Raw genomic sequence first — 23,976 nt, forward strand, 5'->3', positions numbered from 1 at the left:
TCCCGGTCAGTCCCCAGGTCTCAGTCAGTCAGTTCACGGAGGTCCCGGTCAGTCCCCAGGTCTCAGTCAGTCAGTTCACGGAGGTCCCGGTCAGTCCCCAGGTCTCAGTCAGTCCCCAGGTCTCAGTCAGTTCAGAGGTCTCAGTCAGTCCCCAGGTCTCAGTCAGCTCAGAGGTCTCAGTCAGTCCCCAGGTCTCAGTCAGTCCCCAGGTCTCAGTCAGTCCCCAGGTCTCAGTCAGTCCCCAGGTCTCAGTCAGTCCCCAGGTCTCAGTCAGTCCCCAGGTCTCAGTCAGTCCCCAGGTCTCAGTCAGCTCAGAGGTCCCGGTCAGTCCCCAGGTCTCAGTCAGCTCAGAGGTCCTGGTCAGTCCCCAGGTCTCAGTCAGCTCAGAGGTCCTGGTCAGTCCCCAGGTCTCAGTCAGCTCAGAGGTCCCGGTCAGTCCCCAGGTGTCAGTCAGTCAGTCCCCAGGTCTCAGTCAGTCCCCAGGTCCCAGTCAGTCCCCAGGTCTCAGTCAGCTCAGAGGTCCCGGTCAGTCCCCAGGTCTCAGTCAGTCAGTTCACGGAGGTCCCGGTCAGTCCCCAGGTCTCAGTCAGTTCCCGGAGGTCCCGGTCAGTCCCCAGGTCTCTCTCTAGTCTGTCTCTATTTCACACTCTTCCAAAATGAAAAGGAGCTTTACTGTGATAAAAGGGATACCAAAAAATGAAACTTTCTGTAAAAACATTTCAAGAATAGAAACTAAAAATAAATCTTCATCTAAAACAAACATTTAAACAATCTTAAGTAACATATACACCATCGTTCAAAAGTTTGGGGTCACGTAGAAATGTCCTTGTTTTTGAAAGAAAAGCACATTTTTTTTGTCCATTTAAATAAGATCAGTTTGATCAGAAATACAGTGAAGACATTGTTAATGTTGTAAATGACTATTAGCTTCTTTAATCAGAACAACCGTTTTCAGCTGTGCTAACAATTTCAAAAGGGTTTTATAATGATCAGTTAGCCTTTTTAAAATGATAAACTTGGATTAGCTAACACAACGTGCCATTGGAACACAGGAGTGATGGTTGCTGATAATGGGCCTCTGTACGCCTATGTAGATATTCCATTAAAAACCAACCGTTTCCAGCTACAATAGTCATTTACAACATTAACAATGTCTACACTGTATTTCTGATCAATCTGATCTTTTAATGGACAAAAAAGTTATTATTATTTTTTTTTTTAAAACAAGGACATTTCTAAGTGACCCCAAACCTTTGTACGGAAGTGTACATACAGTAGTGTATACATGTATTTGTTCGGCAAAAAAAAAAAATACACATCAAGTTAATGAAGGAATATACCCTGGGAAAGCTGCCAATACATGACTAGAAGAGGGTTAATATGGCAGATCTTCTGGCAGTTGTAGTAGCAGACAGCTTGTAGGGAAAGTGGTTTAGTGACAGAGGTTTGTTACATGATGTTCTACGGGTTGGCACTTCGCAAGAAACAAAATAGAGAAAACAAACACTGTAAATTCCTGTTTTCTAGAACAGGTGTGTCTGGTGAAAATCCTCATCCTCCTCTTCCACACTTCTGTTCAGGTTTGAAGATGGCAGTTGGTGAGAGAGCGAACGGTGGTTCCGAGGGCGAACCAGCCAGTCCAGAGAGACGTTGTCTGCTTCCCAAATGGCGTTCTACCCCCTATGTAGTGCACTACTTTTTACAGAGGCCCATAGGGCTCGTCAAAAGTAGTGCACTACGAACAGGATAGGGTGCCATTTGGGACGCAATCGTAGAGACCTGTTCACCAGCTCCACTTAGATCCTCTGAATCTCAAACAGTCTGACGTCAGTGTCATACCAGATCGGGGGATCCACATTACTACGGTAACAACAAGAGTCATTGTTACTAAAGATCAGATTTGATTTGAGTGACCATGACAACCAACACCTGTGCTTCATGGAATAAGTGACTCGGTCAGTTGGTGTGGCTGACCACCAGCTGGGGGCCTGGTTCCTAGACCTGGCTGGGGGCCTGGTTCCTAGACCTGGCTGGGGGCCTGGTTCCTAGACCTGGCTGGGGGCCTGGTTCCTAGACCTGGCTGGGGGCCTGGTTCCTAGACCTGGCTGGGGGCCTGGTTCCTAGACCTGGCTAGGGGCCTGGTTCCTAGACCTGGCTAGGGGCCTGTTCCAGAAAGCTGGATCAATAAGTTAGCCAGATGACTAAAATTGCTTGAAATAACTTCATTTTGAGAAATATGATAATGTATAACAACCAATACAACGGTAGCTTTCTTAAATTAACCAGTATATCAAGTTATATTTATCAAAATCAGCTGACCAATTTAATAATCCTGCTTTCAAGAATAACCCACTCCTTTAATGTAATTAAACCTAAATAGGTGTTAACTCAGTCTGAACTCTATAGAGGCTTGTCTTATTCATTCTGTATACGGATTAGGCATTTTCAGTGGTGTAAAGTTCTTAAGTAAAAATACTTGAAAGTACTACTTAAGTAGTTTTTTGGGGTATCTGTACTTAGCTATTTATATTTTTGACTACTTTTACTTCACTACATTCCTAAAGAAAATAATGTACTTTCTACTCCATACATTTTCCCTGACACCCACAAATTGTGAATGCTTAGCAGGACAGGAAAATGGTCCAATTCACGCACTTATCAAGAGAACACATGGTCATCCCTTCTGCCTCTGATCTGGAGGAGTCACTAAACACAAATGCATTGTTTGTAAATGATGTCGGAGTGTTGGCTATCCATACATTTTTAAAACAAGAAAATGGTGCCGCCTGCTTTGCTTAATAGAAGGATTTAAAAGAAAACTTTTGATACTTAAGTATATTTAGAACCAAATACTTTGGTTCTACTCAAGTAATATTTTACTGCGTGACTTTCACTTTTACTTGAGTAACTTTCTATTAAGGTATCTATACTTTTACTCAAGTATGCCAATTGGGTACTTTTTCCATCACTGGATATTTTACTACTATTGATATTATCACCATCATTAACCATTGTAAATATCTTAATGTTTCCCTTTTCATTTGGCCCATGTTGCTTACCGTAGGTAGATTACTCCCCACATGTATGTGCGGAACCACATGGCGGTGCCCGCGTTGGCCTGGTACTTCCTGATTAAGATGGGGTGAGGCACAGGCAGCAGGCCCACCAGGGTCCCATGCTGCAGGAACTTCAGGATCTCTGACTCGTCAGTCAGACCCCTGGAGGAGATAAACATATCACTTAACTTACTTTAGTACATTTAGTTTTACAGGGACAGTGCACATTAAATCAACATTACTGTAAAGGTGCCAGTTTAAGCCAGCCGGCTAATTTTCAACTGCAGTCCCTGGGCAGGTAATATCCATAAATGTAGTCTCTCTCATCCATGCTAATCTAATTCTAGTGAATTCTATTGATCACTGTGTTCTGATCACTTCTGGGTTCCACAATCAAGAAAGATCACTATCCTATTGATACTGTCAGTCATAGACACATCTATTTCTAAGCTCTCAATTTTCGGAACACTTAGGGTTCCACAACCAAAATCACGAAATATAACCTCTCCATTTCCCTTAGGATCCTCGTCTCTTACTTGTCTATGCAGATCTTCTCCACCTGAGGAACCAGAATTTGTAGCAGCCTCATGATAGTCTGAAGAGGAAGCTTACTCTTCCAGGAGAGGACCTAGTAGAGAACAGTACAGAGAAGGGAGAAGAGGTCACGACCTATCAGGAGGGAGGGATCTTACCAATGATGTACATAACACCACAGCTGTGAATGTACTGTATGATTGAGGGGGAATGAGGGAGACATGGCTGGATGGATGGAGGGAGGGAGGGAGGGAGACATGGCTGGAGGGAGGGATGGACGATGAGGGATACATGGCTGGATGGAGGGAGGGATGGAGGGATGGAAGGAGGGAGACATGGCTGGATGGAGGGAGGGATGGAGGGACACATGGCTGGATGGAGGGAGGGATGGAGGAAGGGAGAGATGGCTAGATGGAGGGAGGGATGGAGACATGGCTGGATAGAGGGAGGGATGGCTGGATGGAGGGAGACCAGGCTGGATGGAGGGAGGGATGGAGACATGGCTGGATGGACGGAGGGATGGCTGGATGGAGACATGGCTGGATGGACGATGAGGGATGGACGATGAGGGAGACATGGCTGGATGGAGGAAGGGAGAGATGGCTAGATGGAGGGAGGGATGGAGACATGGCTGGACAGAGGGAGGGAGGGAGGGAGGGAGGGCTCTTACCCAGTCTGGAGTGGGGTTCCAGTACATAGCTGATGATGATACACTGGACAAACGACTTCTGGCCAGCTCTGACTCTGGTTGAAAGGCCTCCTTGATAGGAAGAAGAGGAACCATTATAATCACTAGGCTCAATCTTAATGTCACTGAGCAGTAACATACTGTATATCTCTGACAAGTTATTTTGTCCTGTATATAACTTCACTCTAAATAATTTCCACAAGACTTGCTTTCCAGTGAGCTGCGTTCATATGTCTCCACATTCAGAGCTCTTACCTCGTTATCTCTCCCCGAGTTGGACTCTGTGTCGCTGGCTCCAGCTATACCACTGGTGTCAGCGGCAGAGGACTGCGGAGAGTGGGTGTGTTGGGGAGAGTGGGCGTTTTGGTCAGTGGTCATGTGCTGGAGACAGACCATGGTGCCATCCTCAGAGACCTGAGCCTTCTCTGTCAGCTTGTCAATAGCTACAGGGACCAAACAACAAGAAAGACCCTTAGGGAATGGTTCAATGGTTTCTAACAATGAAACAAAAATGATTTTTTTACGACTTAAAATAAAACAATTGCCGTTTTTTTATAAAAGGGTGAGAGAATTGCAGAAGTTATGTGACGAAACAGATTAGTAGGATATAAGTTAGTGATAGCTGAGTGGAAACCCGGCAAGCCCAGTTAATAGAATTGAATAGAATTAAATATAAAATCTTAACATACCATAGGGAAAAGTGCTTTGCAAAATACAGGCATGCATGGAGAGCTCCAGAAGAGAAGGGGTACCTGGTATGGCCACGAGACTGGCTTTGAGTGTCCCTGGCTCAGCTGGGACGGCCGGTCGGGACCCCTCCATGGAGATGGTCTCCTGTGAGTTGATACGGGAGATAACGGCTGTGGTAGTCTTCTTCCTCTTCTTCATCTGCAGGGCCTTGTTAGAAGAATGGAAAATACAATTATTCAGCAAAGCAACTGAACCAAGTGATTACTGACCCACTTTACATGTTTTATGTGATCAACTGTTTTGACAAGTCAGATTTATTTAAAGTACATTTCACATGGATCACTCACACCACACTACAACATCAACCTTTTTCTTAAACTACGGGGGAAATATTGACTGTTGCCTTAAAGACTCCTTTGACTGTTTTATGCAAGAGGATAGAGTTCTACGTTAGTGTGGCAACTGCACTGCCCACAACCGCAGGGCTCTCCAGAGGGCGGTCTACACAACGCATCACCGGGGGCAAACTACCTGCCGTCCAGGATACCTACAGCACCCGATGTCACAGGAAGGCCAAAAAGATTATCAAGCACGACAACCACCCGAGCCACTGCCTGTTCACCCCACTATCATCCAGAAGACTAGGTCAGTACAGGTGCATCAAAGCAGGGACCCGAGACACTGAAAAACAGCTTCTATCTCAAGGCCATCAGACTGTTAAACAGCCATCACTAACACAGAGAGGCTGCTGTCTACATACAGACTTGAAATCATTGACCACTTTAATAAAAATGGAATTAGTCCCTTTAATAATGTTTACACATCTTGCATTACCCATATCATATGTATATACTGTATTTTATACTATATCTTAGTCTATGCCGCTCTGACATTGCTCATCCATATATGTATATATTCTTAATTCCATTATTTTACTTAGATTTGTGTGTATATGTTGTGAAATTGTTAGATATTACTGCACCGTTGGAGCTAGAAACAACAAGCATTTCGCTACACCCGCAATAACATCTGCTAAACACGTTTATGTCACCAATAAAATGTGATTGGATTTGATTTAGAAAGCACATTGTCTCTCTCTACCTTGTGGATGGTGGCTGGGTCAGAGGACAGATTGGCCAGCTGGTGGAAGATGTTGCGCTTACGGATAATGGCGTACACCAGGTTACAGTTACCTGCGAGGAGAAGAACAGCTTTATCATGTCAACGTTTAAAGACACACTCCAGAAAGAAGTAGGGAAAAGGAGCTTTTAAATAGTGTCAGTCTGGCAGGTTATGTTCTGGTCATTTCACAGCAATCATGTTGATGCAATCCCATTGTCCACCAAGAGATGGCACCGTTCCCATACTGCCCAGTCAATGCTAGGTAACGTCTGGAGGAGTCTGAGCCAGCCTCTCAACCACAACCATTCTAGATTTGCTTTACTACTGTGTGATGTCTGACAACATGAGACTAGAGCCTGGGTCCCAGATCACTTTGTGCCGTCTTGACAACTCCTTGTCACTTATTGCCATGTCTGACAAGAAAGCACAATCAGATGTGGGACCTGAGCTAACTAGAGCCAGGTTTTACCATCAAACTGATACTGGATGAGGTTGTTGAAGACCTCCAGCAGGAAGAAGACAAGATGGTGGTTCTGGGAGGCAGAGAAGAGGAACCAGTTGGTGGAGAAGGCTTCCAGGAGGTGGAGCAGCTTGTTAGCTGCCACCATGGACAGACTCTTCAGGTAAGGAGACACTGTGGAGGAGAAACAGAAGTTAGTTGGTTAACTGCCACCGTGGATATACTCTTCAGGTAAGGAGACACTGTGGAGGATGGTGGTGTACTGGTGTCAATAACCTGCAATATCCAGATGCAGCCAACAGGTGGCGACCATTTCAAATGACAGTCAAGACACTCACCCAAAGATTTAAATAGAATAGAAGTATTATATTGTATCTTTGAGCACTCACCGTTCACTACGATAGTGAGCAGGCAGTCAAAGAGGGGCTGCAGGCGTTGATGTCCACTAGTGATGATCTTGTGGAAGATCTAGACAACCACATATGAAGATGAGGCAGTTGATCCACCAGCCTCCAGACAGTTATGTTAATACTATATATCACACTATGATCAGATTTTTTCTGCACTTGAATTTTATTTAAAAAAAATGTGTGCCTCTGCCGCCGGCAAACAACGACCTTCATCAGAGCATGCTACTGTATCATCCCATCCCATCCCATCCCATCCCTCCCTCCCATCCCATCCCCTCCCCTCCCATCCATCCTCCCTCCTATCCATCCATAATTGTTTGACCTTCAGAGCATGCTACTGTATCCTCCCATCCTCCCTTCCTTCCATCCATCCATCCATCCTCCCATCCATCCCTCTCTCTCCCATCCATACATCCAGCCTCCCTCCCTCTCTCCCATCCATACATCCAGCGTCCCTCCCTCCCTCCCATCCATACATCCAGCCTTTCTCCCTCCCTCCCTCCATCCATCCCTCCCTCCCTCCATCTATCCTCCCATCCATCCCTCGGCATCCAGGGAAGCATTGAGACGTCGCTCAGACAGCTCTACTCACCACTATGAGCAGGTCAGCATGAGTTCCAGTGAACACAGGGATGTCCATGGGGACTCGTACAGAGTAGGGTTTATTCAAACGCACACCAAAGTTCCTCTCTCCACTCAGCAGCAGCAGGATAAACACACCGATGTGTACCAGGCCCACACGAGCTGCACACACACACAGAGTACATATAAGAAGAAGAAAAACACACACACACACACAGCTCTGTGGGACTCACACTGGTCAGCCCGTGCATCATTCAGGTAAAACAGGATGGGCACCAGGACATCGAGAACATCACTGCTCTTCAACACGAAGAACAGGAACTTCTGAAACACAAAGATAGCAAGTTTGTAGGTTAAACGAGATCAACAAAAGGCACTAAGATAGTGAGCTTCAATATTATAGGAATATTCTCGCTTGTACTTTGTGGAAACAGTTAGGAACATCAGTACTGTACTTAAATGTCAGACCCCCAGAGGTCAGACACAGACAATAGACAATACTTATCAAAGTTAAAACAAGACCATTGTCACAATCTTTTTAAAACGTGTTCTCTAGAGAAGCTGCAAAAGTCACTCAGGTGACGAAAGACATTAAAACATAAAATCTGTATTTGGGAGGTAAACACTTATAGGCATCTCCTCAGTGCATTCCCCATCAGAGAGGAGGATGTAATCAATGTGCGATGCATCGAGGAGTGTACGAAGCACACAGATGAACAGATGGCACAGTGCTGAAGGCAGAAGGGTAGAGCAATGTGATGCAGGAAGTGTTGAGGTGGATAGGTGTGATAGGCCACATTCTACAGGCGACCCTCTCGGCGTTCTACAGGCGACCCTCTCGGCGTTCTACAGGCGACCCTCTCAGTGTTCTGTGAGCTCGATTGTATACACCTGTCAGCAACGGGTGTGGCTGAAATAGCTGAATCCACTAATTTGAAGGGGTGTCCACACACTTTTGTATATATTGTGTATGTAAAATTTGTTTAGATTTAGAATGGCCCATTATCAAATGGGCAAGAACAGGGGACGGGGGAAAAAAATACTTTTTCTCTGTTTGACTCGAATAGCGAATGGAGGCCGCTGTCATGACGTTGCCATGTTGGTGAGGTTTATGACCCCCATAAATACCTTTCCCCCTTTTCTCGCTCTACTCTACAGAATGGATCTTGGAAACCCCTTTGTTAACATAGAGAGAGTATGGTAACGTCAAAAGGTTGGGAACAGAACAATATTTCGGTAATCCAACCAGTTGAAAGTGTCCGTTGGTACTGAAAGAATATGATGTCAGATCAGTTGGTGTCTGGGACAATATATCTGATGACAGGATGACATAAATTGTATCTTGGAAAGTCTACACATTCTAGTCATCAGATTCACATGGAATTGTAGTGCAATTTAAATGCTTAAATATGAAACTATTTGTGAAAAGATTAAATGTAATTTTAGTTTTAATATGAGAGAATTGTTTTCATAAGTAAAATATGCTCAATCAATGGCCACGCCCAAGTGAACCAATTCACAGCGGGCTAAGCCAACCTCAGCATGAGCTCTGGTTGCAAATGGTTGAACGACTACAACCTAACGAAATAACATTGTGTTCCCTATGACGTGAGGACTGACGTCCATATGTTTAAAAGGGCAAATTTCAACGTGGAGGTGACGATCGCCACGCTGGAAGGATGAATTTCGACTATACCAGCCAAAATATAGCATGAGCTTATAGTATGGCAACTTGGTATGAACTTTGAACTCTTGATACATCCTAGACGTCGAGTTAGCAGCAGCTGTAAACGTGCGTGGCCTAGGAAAGGACGGACAATCTCTTCAGAGCGACAGGGTACTACAACATATCCGTTCTACCACACGACGACAGACTACAACATATCCGTTCTACCACACGACGACAGACGACAACGTATCCGTTCTACCACACGACGACAGACGACAACGTATCCGTTCTACCACACGACGACAACGTATCCGTTCTACCACACGACGACAACGTATCCGTTCTACCACACGACGACAACGTATCCGTTCTACCACACGACGACAACGTATCTGTTCTACCACACGACGACAACGTATCCGTTCTACCACACGACGACAACGTATCCGTTCTACCACACGATGACAACGTATCCGTTCTACCACACGACGACAGACGACAACGTATCCGTTCTACCACACGACGACAGACGACAACGTATCCGTTCTACCACACGACGACAGACTACAACGTATCCGCTCTACCACACGACGACAGACTACAACGTATCCGTTCTACCACACGACGACAACGAATCCGCCAAGAAATATTTGTTAAAAGGACAAGAGAGATCTCTGCAGGGCAACCCAGCCTTCCATCTTTCACCAATCTATCGAAGCGCAGCTCAGAGTAAATATATTCCTTGCATTTTCCTTTTCCGAATGGGCGGTTATTTAGAATGCATAAGATTCTGCATTTACGATAGCGTAGCTTCATAAGGTCCAATCAGAGACCCAATCCTTTTGTTCCTCAGTCTTCCCGCTCTTTCATTCAAACCCAACCCCCTTTCTTTGTGTAACTAGGGACGTTTTCTTTTATGACATAATTAGTAATCAATGTATGATCCATCCTGTGTATATGTAATTTAGTAAAAATAGTCTTAACCAAAGACATCTTAAAAAATGTTTTGCCATACGTAATATGTGGTAGGCACAATCCTTATTTTAATTCAGTATTTTTTTTCTCCCGGGGCTTGGGCTCCTATATATATGCATACAGTATATACACGTATGCATAAACTGTAATATGCATGAGTGTTTTGAATGAATCATCACCTTAGAAAGCGTTGTCCATTTCCTTGTTAGGATTTGAAACAACATCAACAACTATGTTTTACACCGTTTCAACCTGCTGTTGAACTTCTTTCTTCAAATTGATCATCACAGTGAGGTGAGTTTTAAAAGCACTATACTGTTTTGATGATCAGTGTTTGATGTGATTTTTGATTGCATTGATGTCTGAGTGGTTAGAGGGACAATAGAGCCCTGAGTACCAGGCCATTAGGACCTGATAGTGGGACAATGGAGCCCTGAGTACCAGGTCATTAGGACCTGATGGAGGGACAATAGAGTCCTGAGTACCAGGCCATTACAACCTGATGAGGGACAATAGAGCCCTGAGTACCAGACCATTAGGACCTGATGGAGGGACAATAGAGCCCTGAGTACCAGGTCATTAGGACCTGATGGAGGGACAATAGAGACCTGAGTACCAGGCCATTTGGACCTGATAGGACCATGACTGCCGGTGCGGCGGTAATACGGTCACCATGGCTGCCGGTGCGGTGGTAATACAGTCACCACGGCTGCCGGTGCGGTGGTAATACGGTCACCACGACAGCCGGTGCGGCGGTAATACGGTCACCACGACAGCCGGTGCGGCGGTAACACGGTCACCACGACAGCCGGTGCGGCGGTAATACGGTCACCATGACAGCCGGTGCGGCGGTAATACGGTAACCATGACAGCCAGTGCGGCAGTAATACGGTCCTAGTAAAAGCTAATACAGCACTGTTGTATCCTTCAATGTAGGAATGATGGGATGCAGGTACTATCGCTCCAGTCCGAACCTTGTTGAAGTCACAGAGCTTCCAGAAGAGCACCAGTAACTCCTGATGAAACCGGATCTTCTTGGCTGAGTTGGGCAGGTAGGTCTGGATCAGAGGGTTGGTCATCAGTCTGGCCAGACCCTTCAGGATAAAGCTGAAGTCCTGGAGAAAGACAACAACAAACTCTCCCTTCAAAATGTACTGCGACTTGAATGGTTTAAAAAAAGGATATCTGATTGACCCAGAGTCATATGGTTCTGGATTGACCGTTTGAACAGTGTACGTTAGTGTCTCACCTCCTCCCTATGGATCCTGGACAGGTAGTTTACAAACAGGTTGTCTGGTCCCACAGGCTGAGAACACAAGGAAGAGAAACATTATGATAACAGATACAACAACCAACAATTCCACATGGCCAGAGGCAAGATGTTGCTACCGCCATGTTGCTTATTCCTACCCAGTTCGCTCAGATCTCCACAAGAAGGGGATTTGAGAATCAGGCTCTCTCTTTTACCTCTAGGTCCTCCATGGCAGAGGCGGAGTGGTCCAGGCTGTGTTGGGCTGCGGCTGGCCCGGCCTCGTGCTCCAGAGTCACTATGAGGATCTGGACAGCATGCTCCACCAGCACCTCTCGGTAGTCAGAGAACATCAGGTGATTGTAGGGGACACCGTAACCCACTGCGTCATAGGCACACACCACGTTGAGGAGAGACGTGAAGAGAGGCAGGGCATGTCTGGGAGGAGGAGAAAGAAGTTAGGATTAACACACACTCTTCAGACCAAATCTTCAGTCATTACATTTTACATTTACATTTTAGTCATTTAGCAGACACTCTTATCCAGAGTGACTTACAGTAGTGAATGCATACAATTCATACATTTTTTTCTTCTAGTACTGGTCCCCCCGTGGGAATCGAACCCACAACCCTGGTGTTGCAAAGACCATGCTCTACCAACTGAGCTACACAGGACTAGTCATAAAAGTGTGTGTGAGTGAGAGTGTGTGTGTGTGTTACCTGTTGTCTGTAGCGCAGAAGAAGGTGACCCAGGGGTTGAGGATGTTGTTGTCAGCAGAGGGGGCCAGGTACATGGCCTCAGAGAAACAGGTCAACAGCAGTTTAAGCAGCTCCGTCCTGACCAGGACAGTGGAGAGAAAAATATGAAATATAATCTCTAAAATCAACTCCGAGCCCCCTCTAGGCACTTGTGTAGATCTGAGAGGTCTGGATAGGTGTGGGTAACATAGTGAAGAGTTTCATCTTGCCCCCGATGAACCAAGTGGAATTGTCGCCATATTGATTATACCTATCCTACACAAGTAGATCTAGTAATCTACTTGTGGGGATGCCCCCCTCTCCATCTTCCCTGGGTCTCACCTGTTGAGGTCGTGGGTGTAGTTGAGTGGAGGGGACTGAGCGAACCCCACTCCTGCCTCCCAGATGTACTCACAGCTGTCTATGGACTGCATGTCCTCCGCTGTGTCCTGGGGAAGAGAAGAACACCGAGGTGACCTTCAAGCCTAGTCTAGCAGCAATTCCATTTAGTTACACTCCATAAAACGTAGAACAATGATTGTTCGGTTAACTAAACATGGCACAAACCATAGTTCACCGCACAACGGGTCATGTGAAGAATTCATGATTGTCAAAATGGGACAGTGCTGAGGTCACAAAGGAGACGGTGGGCCATGTTTTATTCATATCAGCAGAGGGTAGAGGGCTGTGACAGAGAGGGCTGTGACCAGAGAGGGCTGTGACCAGAGAGGGCTGTGACCAGAGAGGGCTGTGACCAGAGAGGGCTGTGAACAGAGAGGGCTGTGAACAGAGAGGGCTGTGAACAGAGAGGGCTGTGACCAGAGAGGGCTGTGACCAGAGAGGGCTGTGACCAGAGAGGGCTGTGACCAGAGAGGGCTGTGACCAGAGAGGGCTGTGACCAGAGAGGGCTGTGAACAGAGAGGGCTGTGAACAGAGAGGGCTGTGAACAGAGAGGGCTGTGAACAGAGAGGGCTGTGAACAGAGAGGGCTGTGACCAGAGAGGGCTGTGACCAGAGAGGGCTGTGACCAGAGAGGGCTGTGACCAGAGAGGGCTGTGACCAGAGGGCTGTGACCAGAGAGGGCTGTGAACAGAGAGGGCTGTGACCAGAGAGGGCTGTGACCAGAGAGGGCTGTGACCAGAGAGGGCTGTGACCAGAGAGGGCTGTGACCAGAGAGGGCTGTGACCAGAGAGGGCTGTGACAGAGAGAGCTGAATCATGAACTAAAACGCACCGGGGCCCGTCGGTCATGAACTGATATAAATGGAGCATGTGTGGTTTAACAGAGACAAACAGCCTGATGGACCAGACAGGGGGATGGATGCAGGTTCAACCTGTGAGCCTACATTAGTCCATCTAAATGATTTGAAAAGTTAACGATCCAATGGTGAAACTGCTCCACTTCATTCAGAGCGTGAATCAAAAGCTAAACTTTTTTTTTTTTTAAAGGCAAACTTGCAATGTATTGGAGGCTTAAAAGCTGAATCTCAGCATAGAGTTCATTGGGTTTTTAAAAATATTTTCTCTTTCAATTGTGGAATCAGTTAGCAATAGCATCTACTGTTGCTTGCTAAGGTCTGTGCATGTTCTATGAATCAATTTAGCCTACCTTGTATTATTTATAAATCATGTTTTGTGTTGGAAGTGCGCTCACAATCTAATTGTCATTTGTCCAATGATTAATTCTTTCTTTCAGTTATTTTTTTAAGGAGTGGCTCAGTCCCACTCCTACTGTAGTTCATTTTTCATAAAGCTTTTATTGAAAAGAGAGAACAGTGTTGAAAAGACGGAGAAGATAGGGGGAGGGTGGGTTGGATTCTGACCCATGCCAACTCTGTGTGCCGGGAGTCAGCGGTTGTAAGCGACAGACACTGAGGCCACCAATAATGTATTTTTCCTATTGGTTGCCTTGAACATGTAATAAAACAATTACATTTCCCCTAATGAAAAATGCATCTACCTCCTACAAATATGTCCATATATTATAATCCACATAAGAATTCCCAAGAGACCCGCTGTAGCCTGTACGTAGTCTACATAGGTTACTTGAACTGTCTCAGGTAAAATGTAGGTATGGTACTGCATTGTATACAAACACCGCTTCCAGCTGCCCCCCTGGTTCCGATTCTAAATATTTCTTCAGACATTAAAATCCTCCTGCTGCAGGATTATTTCCCTCCTGTGACAAAACAGGGCAAATTAAGATCCTACATCTGTATATAGTGCACGAATTTTGATCAGGACCCATAGGTGCTTTGGTTAACACTTCCTTCTACCTGAGTGGAGCACTCACCTGACTTTACCAATCTACAACACCAGAGAGAGATAACAGTGACAGCCAGGCAGACATTTGAATGCATTGTACTAAAGCCTAGTTAGAACCTAGCTGTCAGCAGCAGCCTCATTGTTAATCTTCATAGATGACTATATTAAGAGAGAGTTCAGTTCACAATGTTGTGCAGTCAGTCTTGCAGGATAGTATTCACTCTCAATAGTTGACTCTAACCATGTAAGTGAGAGACGTTGTGTGTGTGTATCTGTGAGTGAGTGATCAACTGGGGGATTAGGAGGGTCTCCACTTTATTTCACAACCTGCCTAACACCATTGGGTCCTGTCCAGCCAACAACACCATAGAGGTGTTTGCTCAGTGGATAAGGAGTGTCTAACACCCTCCTCCTTTCTCAGCCCAGTTGACAAACATTGCCGAGGGCCACACCTCACCTCACACGGCTCCCGCTGTGCACTGGAGTCACTCATTAACCCTGAACCACTGCCTGCACAGAGGAGACATTCTGGGACATTGTGTTCACTTACGGACCAATCCTAGCTTGGTTTCCGTGCAAATGTCCACATAAATGGCCTTTACGTGCACAGATCTTGAATTACAATTTTGGTCCCTCAAAAAAAAATACAGGACGATAAACTACCTGCCCAGTTTGTATTATCTGTTTCTTCCTCTCACAAGAGGAACGCTGGTCAAGACAAATTTCTCTCAAGAGTGTTTGTCCGAAGTGGAGGGGGTTACTCACCGAGCCTGTCCTCTTGTGGCTCTGGACGGTGAAGTCTGGACAGAAAAGCAGGTCAGACACAGCCAGGAGGAGAGACTCAGCCAGGGGCCTCGCTCCATCATCATCACCTTCATCCTGCTGGGAGATAAGACATAATCATCATCCTTCTCCACAATCCAATTATTCTCCTCCTCTGCACCACCACCTTCATCCTCAGTCCGTGGTTCCCATGGCACTATGAGTTCACCTAGGCAGAGAGCTTTCTAAATATCCTCTAGATCTGTGGGGGGGGGGGGGGGGGTGTTGATCACTTACATCATGTGGTCTTGACTCTACGAGCTTGACCTTTTTCAGATGAACTCGTGGACTCTGCGTGCAGTTTGAAGTAAGTTGCTAACTAGCGTTAGCGCAGAGACTAAGTCTATGGGTACCTGCCAGCATGCTAACAGATACCCATATAAAAATTGGGGCTCCCGAGTGGCGCAGCGGTCTAAGGCACTGCATCTCAGTACCTGGTTCAAATCCAGGCTTCATTACATCCGGCCGTGATTGGGAGTCCCATAGGGCGGCGCACAATTGGCCCAGCTTCGTCCGGTTTTGGCCGGGGTAGGCCGTCATTGTAAAATAAGATTTTGTTCTTTCCCGACTTGCCTAGTTAAATAAAAGTTAAATAAATACATATAATTCCAGTCATTGTGTTAACAGAAGTTCGCATTGGCTCGTGAAACTACCTTTAACTTACTTCTTCCGAGACATAAAAAGGTTTCCACGAGTTCATCTGCCTCTGGGGAAGTAGATAACGGGCCTAATTGTTAAAGGAATACTTTGGGATTTTGGCAATGTGTTGTTTGTTTTGCTCCACGGACTTTAGGAACCACAATGGAAATACTGTAAGTCTGACTTTGTGTTATCCTCGTCACATTTATTTATTTTAATGTATGTGTTTTCTTTAACTGGCAAATCAATCAATCCTGCTAGGAGACAGAAAGAGCTCGGTCACAGGAAACTTGTCATTGAGATACTAATAGTACATTTATATATTATTACTGTAGCATATGATGGGCTCAGTAGAACTGCATAAAGAATGTGACAGAAAAATATCAAGACTATTTTATAACCATAGTATCCCAACCAGTCCAAATCAGAGTGCAGTAGAGAATGCCTCCTCATTGATTGCTACAGCCATTCTGCACTCACACCCATTCCCATAATAGTTCACCATTCACCCATCTAGCCTCTCACTTTAATTAAAAGGTTATCCAATACCTTTTCAATTCAACCATTGTCCAGGAGGGATGCATGGGAGGCAAGAGGGAGGGGGGCACAATATGAGCACTGTTCAGGCAGGCTGAGGTGCTCTTCAGGCCAGGTAACAGAAGACCCAGCTGGCTCAACAATTAGCAGACATTAAGGGAGAAGGAAATCCCCCACTCAAAGAGCTCTCTCAACCTCAGGATAGTGTTCATTAGGCATGAAAACAGACTGAAATGGGGAGGCACAACATAACCTTGTCCAAAAATCAACAAACATTTTTTTTTGTGTGTGTGTGTGTTATCAAGATGTTTGAAAAACTGTGTGTAAGGTGTGCCGTAATGAACACAACCCTGCTTGGTCAGATCTTACAACATTGGCAGGTCAGAGCTTTGAAAACCTGAATAGACAGTTCCCACCAGACAACACAGCAATAGCTGTAGTAGTGGGGTCCAGACAGTACCAGAGTGGGGCATTCACAGATCCAAGTAGAAGATCTGTTCCATACAACGCTGAAAAGGGTGATGAAAGATCAAACCCGGAGCTGGGAAAGAATAGTATTTCTGTGTCTGTCTGCTCTCCAACCCACTACACAGTGAATCTTGGGTGCTAATTTCCCAGCATGCTTTTCACCATGAGAAAAACAATCCTTTATCCAATGATCTGTAAACAAGTACATCTATCTGTACATAAAGTAATTCAACCAGAAATTAAATGATTTGTTCAGTCAGTGACAGTGCTGGGTAAGGACTATGGTGAAGCAGTCATGAACTCACTAGTCTGATCCAATCACGTCTCTCTCTCTCTGTAGAGACATAGCAGGCATGCTGATGTAAGTTCATAGGGGGAAGAGAACACACACTGATTCTGAGAGACTGAGTTCATTTAATGGATTGCATAACAGGCAATCTTTTCAACTCAAGCTGCCAGAAAGCTTGAGAAAGAGGCTAGCAAGTGGAGACAGAGGCTAGCATCCTTGGCAGTGTGCATCCCTCTTAATTTGCCAAGGGGAGCCAAAAATGAAGGGAACAGAAAAGTGAGTCTCAAACAAACTAATAATAATTAATATGACCTCTGATAAACCGATACACAAATTGCATATATCATGAAATCACAACTTCAAAAGGGCTCAATGTCCAATGGGCTAGGGTAGCACAGAACACATCTGCACAGGATTTCTTATCTCTATTGGAAGGGCGCCGTTCTGGTCAGTTTAGCCTCAGCCAAGATGAGGAGAACAGTAGACTTACCCCAGCTCTCCCGGCACCAGGCACGGTGGACCAGAAGAAGCCTCTCCAGTCTGCGTCCTCAAAGATATACGGTAGGATACGTGTGAGCAGACGGATGCAGTTCAGAACGATCTGTCTCTCCTTCTCTGAGGGACAACCAGAGTCAGCCCCCTGGACTAGTTTCTCCACTGCCTGGAATGGACACATTAACATGTATAGTTAGTACAACACACACACACACACACACACACACACACACACACACACACACACACACACACACACACACACACACACACACACACACACAAACTGCTTCATTTCTTGCTTATACACGTGTTTCCATTTGAGGTCTTATACAGTAGACCCTTGAGGCTCGACACAGGCATAGAATTCAACAGTAGTTCTGTCCATCTGCTGCAGTAATAAAGCCTTTACATTCACCTTAACTGGGGACAACAAACACTAGCATTCCTTTCACACCAACTGTATCCAAGGTAACCAATGGACTCTGTTTAAATACAGAAAAGGGTCAAACACACACACACACACACACACACGCTCAGTCCCTCTTTCCATTGAAAACCCACAAGAGACATATTAGAAGCAAACGAAGATGGATCGCCTGACCGGTACAGCACCACTAAACACACTCAGAATACGCCTGTTACAGCACCACTAAACACACCTGTTACAGTACAGCACCACTAAACACACTCAGAATATGCCTGTTACAGCACCACTAAACACACTCAGAATACGCCTGTTACAGCACCACTAAACACACTCAGAATACGCCTGTTACAGTACAGTACCACTAAACACACCTGTTACAGTACAGCACCACTAAACACACTCGGAATACGCCTGTTACAGTACAGCACCACTAAACACACTCGGAATACGCGTGTTACAGTACAGCACCACTAAACACACTCGGAATACGCCTGTTACAGTACAGCACCACTAAACACACTCGGAATACGCCTGTTACAGCACCACTAAACACACTCAGAATATGCCTGTTACAGTACCACTAAACACACTCAGAATACGCCTGTTACAGTACCACTAAACACACTCAGAATACACCTGTTACAGCACCACTAAACACACTCAGAATACGCCTGTTACAGTACAGTACCACTAAACACACCTGTTACAGTACAGCACCACTAAACACACTCGGAATACGCCTGTTACAGTACAGCACCACTAAACACACTCAGAATTCGCCTGTTACAGTACCACTAAACACACTCAGAATACGCCTGTTACAGCACCACTAAACACACTCAGAATTCGCCTGTTACAGTACCACTAAACACACTCAGAATTCGCCTGTTACAGCACCACTAAACACACTCAGAATACACCTGTTACAGCACCACTAAACACACTCAGAATACATCCACTGTAATGTTACTGTACTACTTGCATTGTGTTACTTCCTCAACTGTATCCAAGGTAGGCAAAAAAAAAAGTTAACCCCTTACATCTCCTGGGAATTAGCCTATATGGTTAAGGCCACATTGAACGGTTTTGTTTTACTTTATTTAATTTACTTTTTCTCCCCAATTTTGTGGTATTGAATTGGTAGTTTCAGTCTTGTCCCATCGCTGCTACTCCCATACGGACTCGGGAGAGGCGAAGGTCGAGAGCCATGTGTCCTCCGAAACACAACCCAACCAAGCCGCACTGCTTCTTGATACCAACAATGTGTTGGAAGAAACACAACCGTGTCAGTGTGCACTGCGCCCGGCCCACCACAGGAGTCGCTAGTGCGCGATGGGACAAGAACATCCCTGCCGGCCAAACATTCCCCTAACCCGGACGACGCTGGGCTAATTTTGCGCCGCCCCATGGGTCTCCCGGTCGCGGCCGGCTGCGACAGAGTCTGGACTCGAACCAGGATCTCTAGTGGCACAGCTAGCACTGCGATGCAATGCCTTAGACCACTGCCCCACTCGGGAGGCCTGAAATGTTTCTTACAGAAGAAATATAGACCGCATATGTATAACCATGGTAACAATCAAAAGGAAATATTATGGGGAAAAGTATTAGACTAAAGGTGAGGACACAACAGTTCACCTGACACAAGACTGAATCCAAACATTACACTATTGATTTTATGTACATTTTACATTTACTGTACTTTTCGCCACATTTGTTGATAACGAAATCTGAAAATACTCTGGATACATTCAAAGAATATTCTTGGAAAATGTGGGGTAGGTGCAACATAAGACGAAAACAATGACAAGGGTTTGAGTAGAGGACTAACTGGTGTTTCCAAGTGGCCACACACCCACACACACACACCTCTCCAAAGTGTCCACAGTTCCTAAGTCATTTCAATGCACTTTTATGACTCAGAAGAGTCTTCAACTATAAGGTGTTTTTTTGAGCTCTCCTAGCTGTGCTGTTGAGGAACTAGAACAGCTACAAGTGTGCTTGTTAAGTTTGGAACACAACCCTGCATCCCCGCTGTTGTTTACGCAATCCAAAAACGGTCCATTATAAATCGCAATCTGGGTCAGGTGGGCATCATTTGAAAGCTTGTTCTATTACAACATGACTTGCTAAACTAGAAAATACGACCTTACAGTGTTAGGCTTTCAGTAGAGAATTCAGAGAAGCAAATCGTACTTTAGGTCCGCATAGAATGGAGTCATGAGTACATTCAGATGCACGGCCCGGGGCAAATTTGCTTCACAATAGGACAAACATAGGCTCATTATGTTCAGGACAACCCAGGGTATAACGCCATGTCATCATGTAACTGTACATCAAAACACAGATCATAAACGTTGACTCTGTATATTACATGACTTTAATGATATGGAAATGTAAAGTGCACGTTTGGACTCGCAGGTGTTTTGGCTCCTTGTATGACATCAAAGCAATATTTATCAGTCTTCAACGTCTCATCTTTCAGAATACATTAAGATCTAATCAAATCCTCTTCATTTACAGTATTTCCCTCACTCAGACAACCAAAAATGTGCAAGAGTTGTCCAATTAGAGGGAGGGATGGGTCAACTTGTCAGTCAAAACCCATATAGAGCTGTGAAGCAGAGACCCTGAGCTCTGACGTCATGTATAGCATGTTACTGTACAGCCACTGCGTTTATATTTAGGCACTTAGTGTCCAAATCTGCCATTTTCAACCCATAAATGGGTGCGAATGTTAAGGGCCACACACACACAACAAACCTTGTGGAAACACACAAAAGCATAGCCTAGTGGTTAGCGCGTTGAACTAGTAACCAAGAGGTTGCAAGTTCAAATCCCAAAATCTGGCGTTCTGCCCCTGAACAAGGAAGTTAACCCACTGTTCCTAGGCCGTCATTGAAAATAAGAATTTGTTCTTAACTGACTTGCCTAGTAAAATAAAAAAGGTAATTAATTTATTTTTTAAATCCCATTCAAAATCCTATTTTCCCTAAGCCCTAAACCTAACCCCAGAACCTATACTAGCTCCTAATCCAAAACTAAATTATAACCCTAACACTAATTCTAACCTTAACCCTAAACCCCCTAGAAATAGCATTTGACCTTGTGGGGACTAACAAAACGCCCCCAGTTGGTCAAATTTGTGTTTGTTTAGTGTTCTTGTGTGATCTTATGGTCCCCACAAGTATAATTAAACACATCCACACACACAGGCACACACACACACAGGCACACAGCCTACATTACCTTGTAACAGAGGGTTGCCAGATTGGAGGGAGATTCTTCTCTGACAGCTCGTATCTCCGCTGCCGGCACCAGAGCAAATACATCCTGGACAGTAGTGGCAGTATCCGTCCAGAACTGGTCCCAGAAGGCATGGTCTGTAGCCTCCACGGGCTGGGGGAGATGAGGCAACAGACAGGGATCAGATGCATCCGCCTACAGGAGAGAGAGAGCTGCTTGGCTTTCGCCTACAGGAGAGAGAGAGCTGCTTGGCTTTCGCCTACAGCAGGAGAGAGAGAGCTGCTTGGCTTTCGCCTACAGCAGGAGAGAGAGAGCTGCTTGGCTTTCGCCTACAGCAGGAGAGAGAGAGCTGCTTGGCTTTCGCCTACAGCAGGAGAGAGAGAGCTGCTTGGCTTTCGCCTACAGGAGGAGGGAGAGAGCTGCTTGGCTGTAGCCTACAGGAGGAAAGAGAGAGCTGCTTGGCTGTAGCCTACAGGAGGAGAGAGAGACCTGCTTGGCTGTAGCCTACAGGAGGAGAGAGAGACCTGCTTGGCTGTAGCCTACAGGAGGAGAGAGAGACCTGCTTGGTTGTAGCTTACAGGAGGAGAGAGAGACCTGCTTGGTTGTAGCCTACAGGAGGAGAGAGAGACCTGCTTGGATGTAGCCTACAGGAGGAGAGAGAGACCTGCTTGGCTGTAGCCTACAGGAGGAAGGAAGAGAGACCTGCTTGGCTGTAGCCTACAGGAGGAGAGAGAGACCTGCTTGGCTGTAGCCTACAGGAGGAGAGAGAGACCTGCTTGGCTGTAGCCTACAGGAGGAGAGAGAGAGCTGCTTGCCTGTCGACTACAGGAGGAGAGAGAGAGCTGCTTGGCTGTCGACTACAGGAGGAGAGAGAGAGCTGCTTGGCTGTCGACTACAGGAGGAGAGAGAGAGCTGCTTGGCTGTCGACTACAGGAGGAGAGAGAGAGCTGCTTGGATGTCGACTATAGGAGGAGAGAGAGACCTGCTTGGCTGTAGCCTACAGGAGGAGAATATACATCAGGGGCCGGTTCCCCGGATACATAATACTTAATCACTTTTGATGGAGATTCTTTATTGCTTTTTAGTCCAGGATGGATGGATGGGTGGTCTGGTTGGGTGTCCAGGAAACCGGCCAAAGAAGTAGACATATGATGGAACACATGTTTGTTCTGGTCATATATATATTCATTCAGCTACTGGCCTACTTCACATGTTCTTGATTTGCTCATGATTTGCATATTCTATTACAATACCAGTTGTTCTAAGATCTTTCCAGAGCGTCCTTGATGACAGAATAAATATAACCTTAAACACTGCCGTTTAGACTGATGCTTATTTGGTTAACTTTAATGTATTTCAGCCCACATTAAATCAGCCACATTGTCTGAATGTTATGATTCATTCAACAACCACATCATCACAAATGTAGCTGGTAATGTTATCTAGACTACCCTTTGTCTTTTCAACAGCTGAATTGTCGGGTAAACCGTGCAACTGATCAATTCAAGTGCCAGCCACAAGAGCAGGCACAAATGAACTGTATTCAGACCTGCATCTCATTATAGTTCTGCATCAGATCCACCTTAGCCTCTTCGTGGGGTTTATATTATAATTACAGAAGTATGATTACAATGTTACATTTGATTACAAAATAGAAACATTGTTGCCAAGTTATGAGTCTACAATTCTATAAGACAAATTTGCAGTATTTATAACAGTACCCTACAATTAATCTAATTGTCAGTTATATGCGCTGTAAATATATATATCGCTTATGCCTACATTTTAATTAAAAGTTTACATTTAGACTAACCAGTAAACCCTGTTTTTGGACAGATGGTAGCCCTTACCATATTTATCCACCCTCTCATCCATGTGTCAAATACAACTTGTAGGCTACCATCTGGCGCACTAGAATTGCTATTTGTATCTTGAAAAACAGAACTGTTCATAAATATTTAAACTCTGCATTAGCCTACCCAAAAGAGAGTTATTATTTCAACAAACCTGTGTTTTGGTTGTCAGTTGTATCACAGCTTTTCTGAAGTTGAGTTTGGAGTCAACGTTGCCCATTTTCTACTAGCCAGCAACCTGTTCGCTCCGTCTGAATCGCCTGTGTACGGTAACCACCGGTAGGTTGCTCTTGCGTAGTCGTGGATAATCTCACTCATCTGCCACTTCCTTCTCCAGCTACACTTGCGACGCACAGTCAGAAGGATTTGTGCTAAACAGGATTCAGGCAAAGCGACTTCCGGGATCCAAATGTACATATTTGTTTAATTTACGTCTTAATGGGAATTCACTGATGCAATTTCTTGACTATTTACCTGAACAACTGATGAATCAGTTCAACTAAAACTTGCTATTTGCAACCTGTAACTGTAACATGTACTAGGCCTACTAATAATAATCATCATCATCATCACTATTTTAATTATAAGACAAGACAATAGTGAGAAATATCCATCAATGTCAAGCCATAAATGTTTTACATTATGAAATATCAAGTTTATTTTGTAGTATTTTTTAAAAATGTATTTACCTTTCCCTATAAAACTGCACAATGTAGAATAAATATTTAGCAATACATTTTGATGGACTGATACTTCAAATACAA

At 45.1% G+C, this 23,976-nt stretch overlaps 1 protein-coding gene across 2 annotated transcripts; it reads right to left on the reverse strand.

The window, feature by feature from the left end:
- Nucleotides 1-1,209: 1,209 nt before the first annotated feature.
- On the reverse strand, nt 1,210-23,629 carry LOC115201705 (protein HID1). 2 transcript variants are annotated; one of them, XM_029765535.1, is made up of 20 exons: nt 23,367-23,629; nt 21,363-21,512; nt 17,682-17,852; nt 15,202-15,315; nt 12,516-12,622; nt 12,156-12,272; nt 11,654-11,873; nt 11,436-11,492; nt 11,161-11,301; nt 7,776-7,866; nt 7,553-7,704; nt 6,940-7,018; nt 6,560-6,724; nt 6,070-6,161; nt 5,031-5,175; nt 4,534-4,721; nt 4,261-4,350; nt 3,593-3,684; nt 3,060-3,218; nt 1,210-1,860 (listed from the first exon to the last, which is right to left on the reverse strand). In XM_029765535.1, exons 1-20 carry the CDS (start codon nt 23,430-23,432, stop codon nt 1,797-1,799), a joined length of 2,460 nt encoding a protein of 819 aa, XP_029621395.1. In that variant the 5' UTR covers nt 23,433-23,629; the 3' UTR covers nt 1,210-1,796. The 2 variants fall into 2 exon arrangements, with proteins under 2 accessions (XP_029621395.1, XP_029621394.1); XM_029765534.1 differs by having other exon boundaries at nt 15,202-15,318.
- Between the last annotated feature and the right edge of the window lie 347 nt (nt 23,630-23,976).

The sequence above is a fragment of the Salmo trutta genome, chromosome 10, assembly GCF_901001165.1.
Source record: "Salmo trutta chromosome 10, fSalTru1.1, whole genome shotgun sequence".
NCBI classification, from domain to species: domain Eukaryota; kingdom Metazoa; phylum Chordata; class Actinopteri; order Salmoniformes; family Salmonidae; genus Salmo; species Salmo trutta.

What these genes read in the sequence shown, in the direction of transcription:
- LOC115201705 (XM_029765534.1), bottom strand. Translation starts at nt 23,432, where the DNA reads ATGGGCAACGTTGACTCCAAACTCAACTTCAGAAAAGCTGTGATACAA. An exon ending in CTGCCATGGAGGACCTAGAG is followed by an intron (nt 11,493 to 11,653) that starts GTAAAAGAGAGA and finishes TTGTGTTCTCAG; the next exon opens with CCTGTGGGACCAGACAACCT. An exon ending in TGATGCACGGGCTGACCAGT is followed by an intron (nt 7,705 to 7,775) that starts GTGAGTCCCACA and finishes GTGTGTGTGCAG; the next exon opens with CTCGTGTGGGCCTGGTACAC.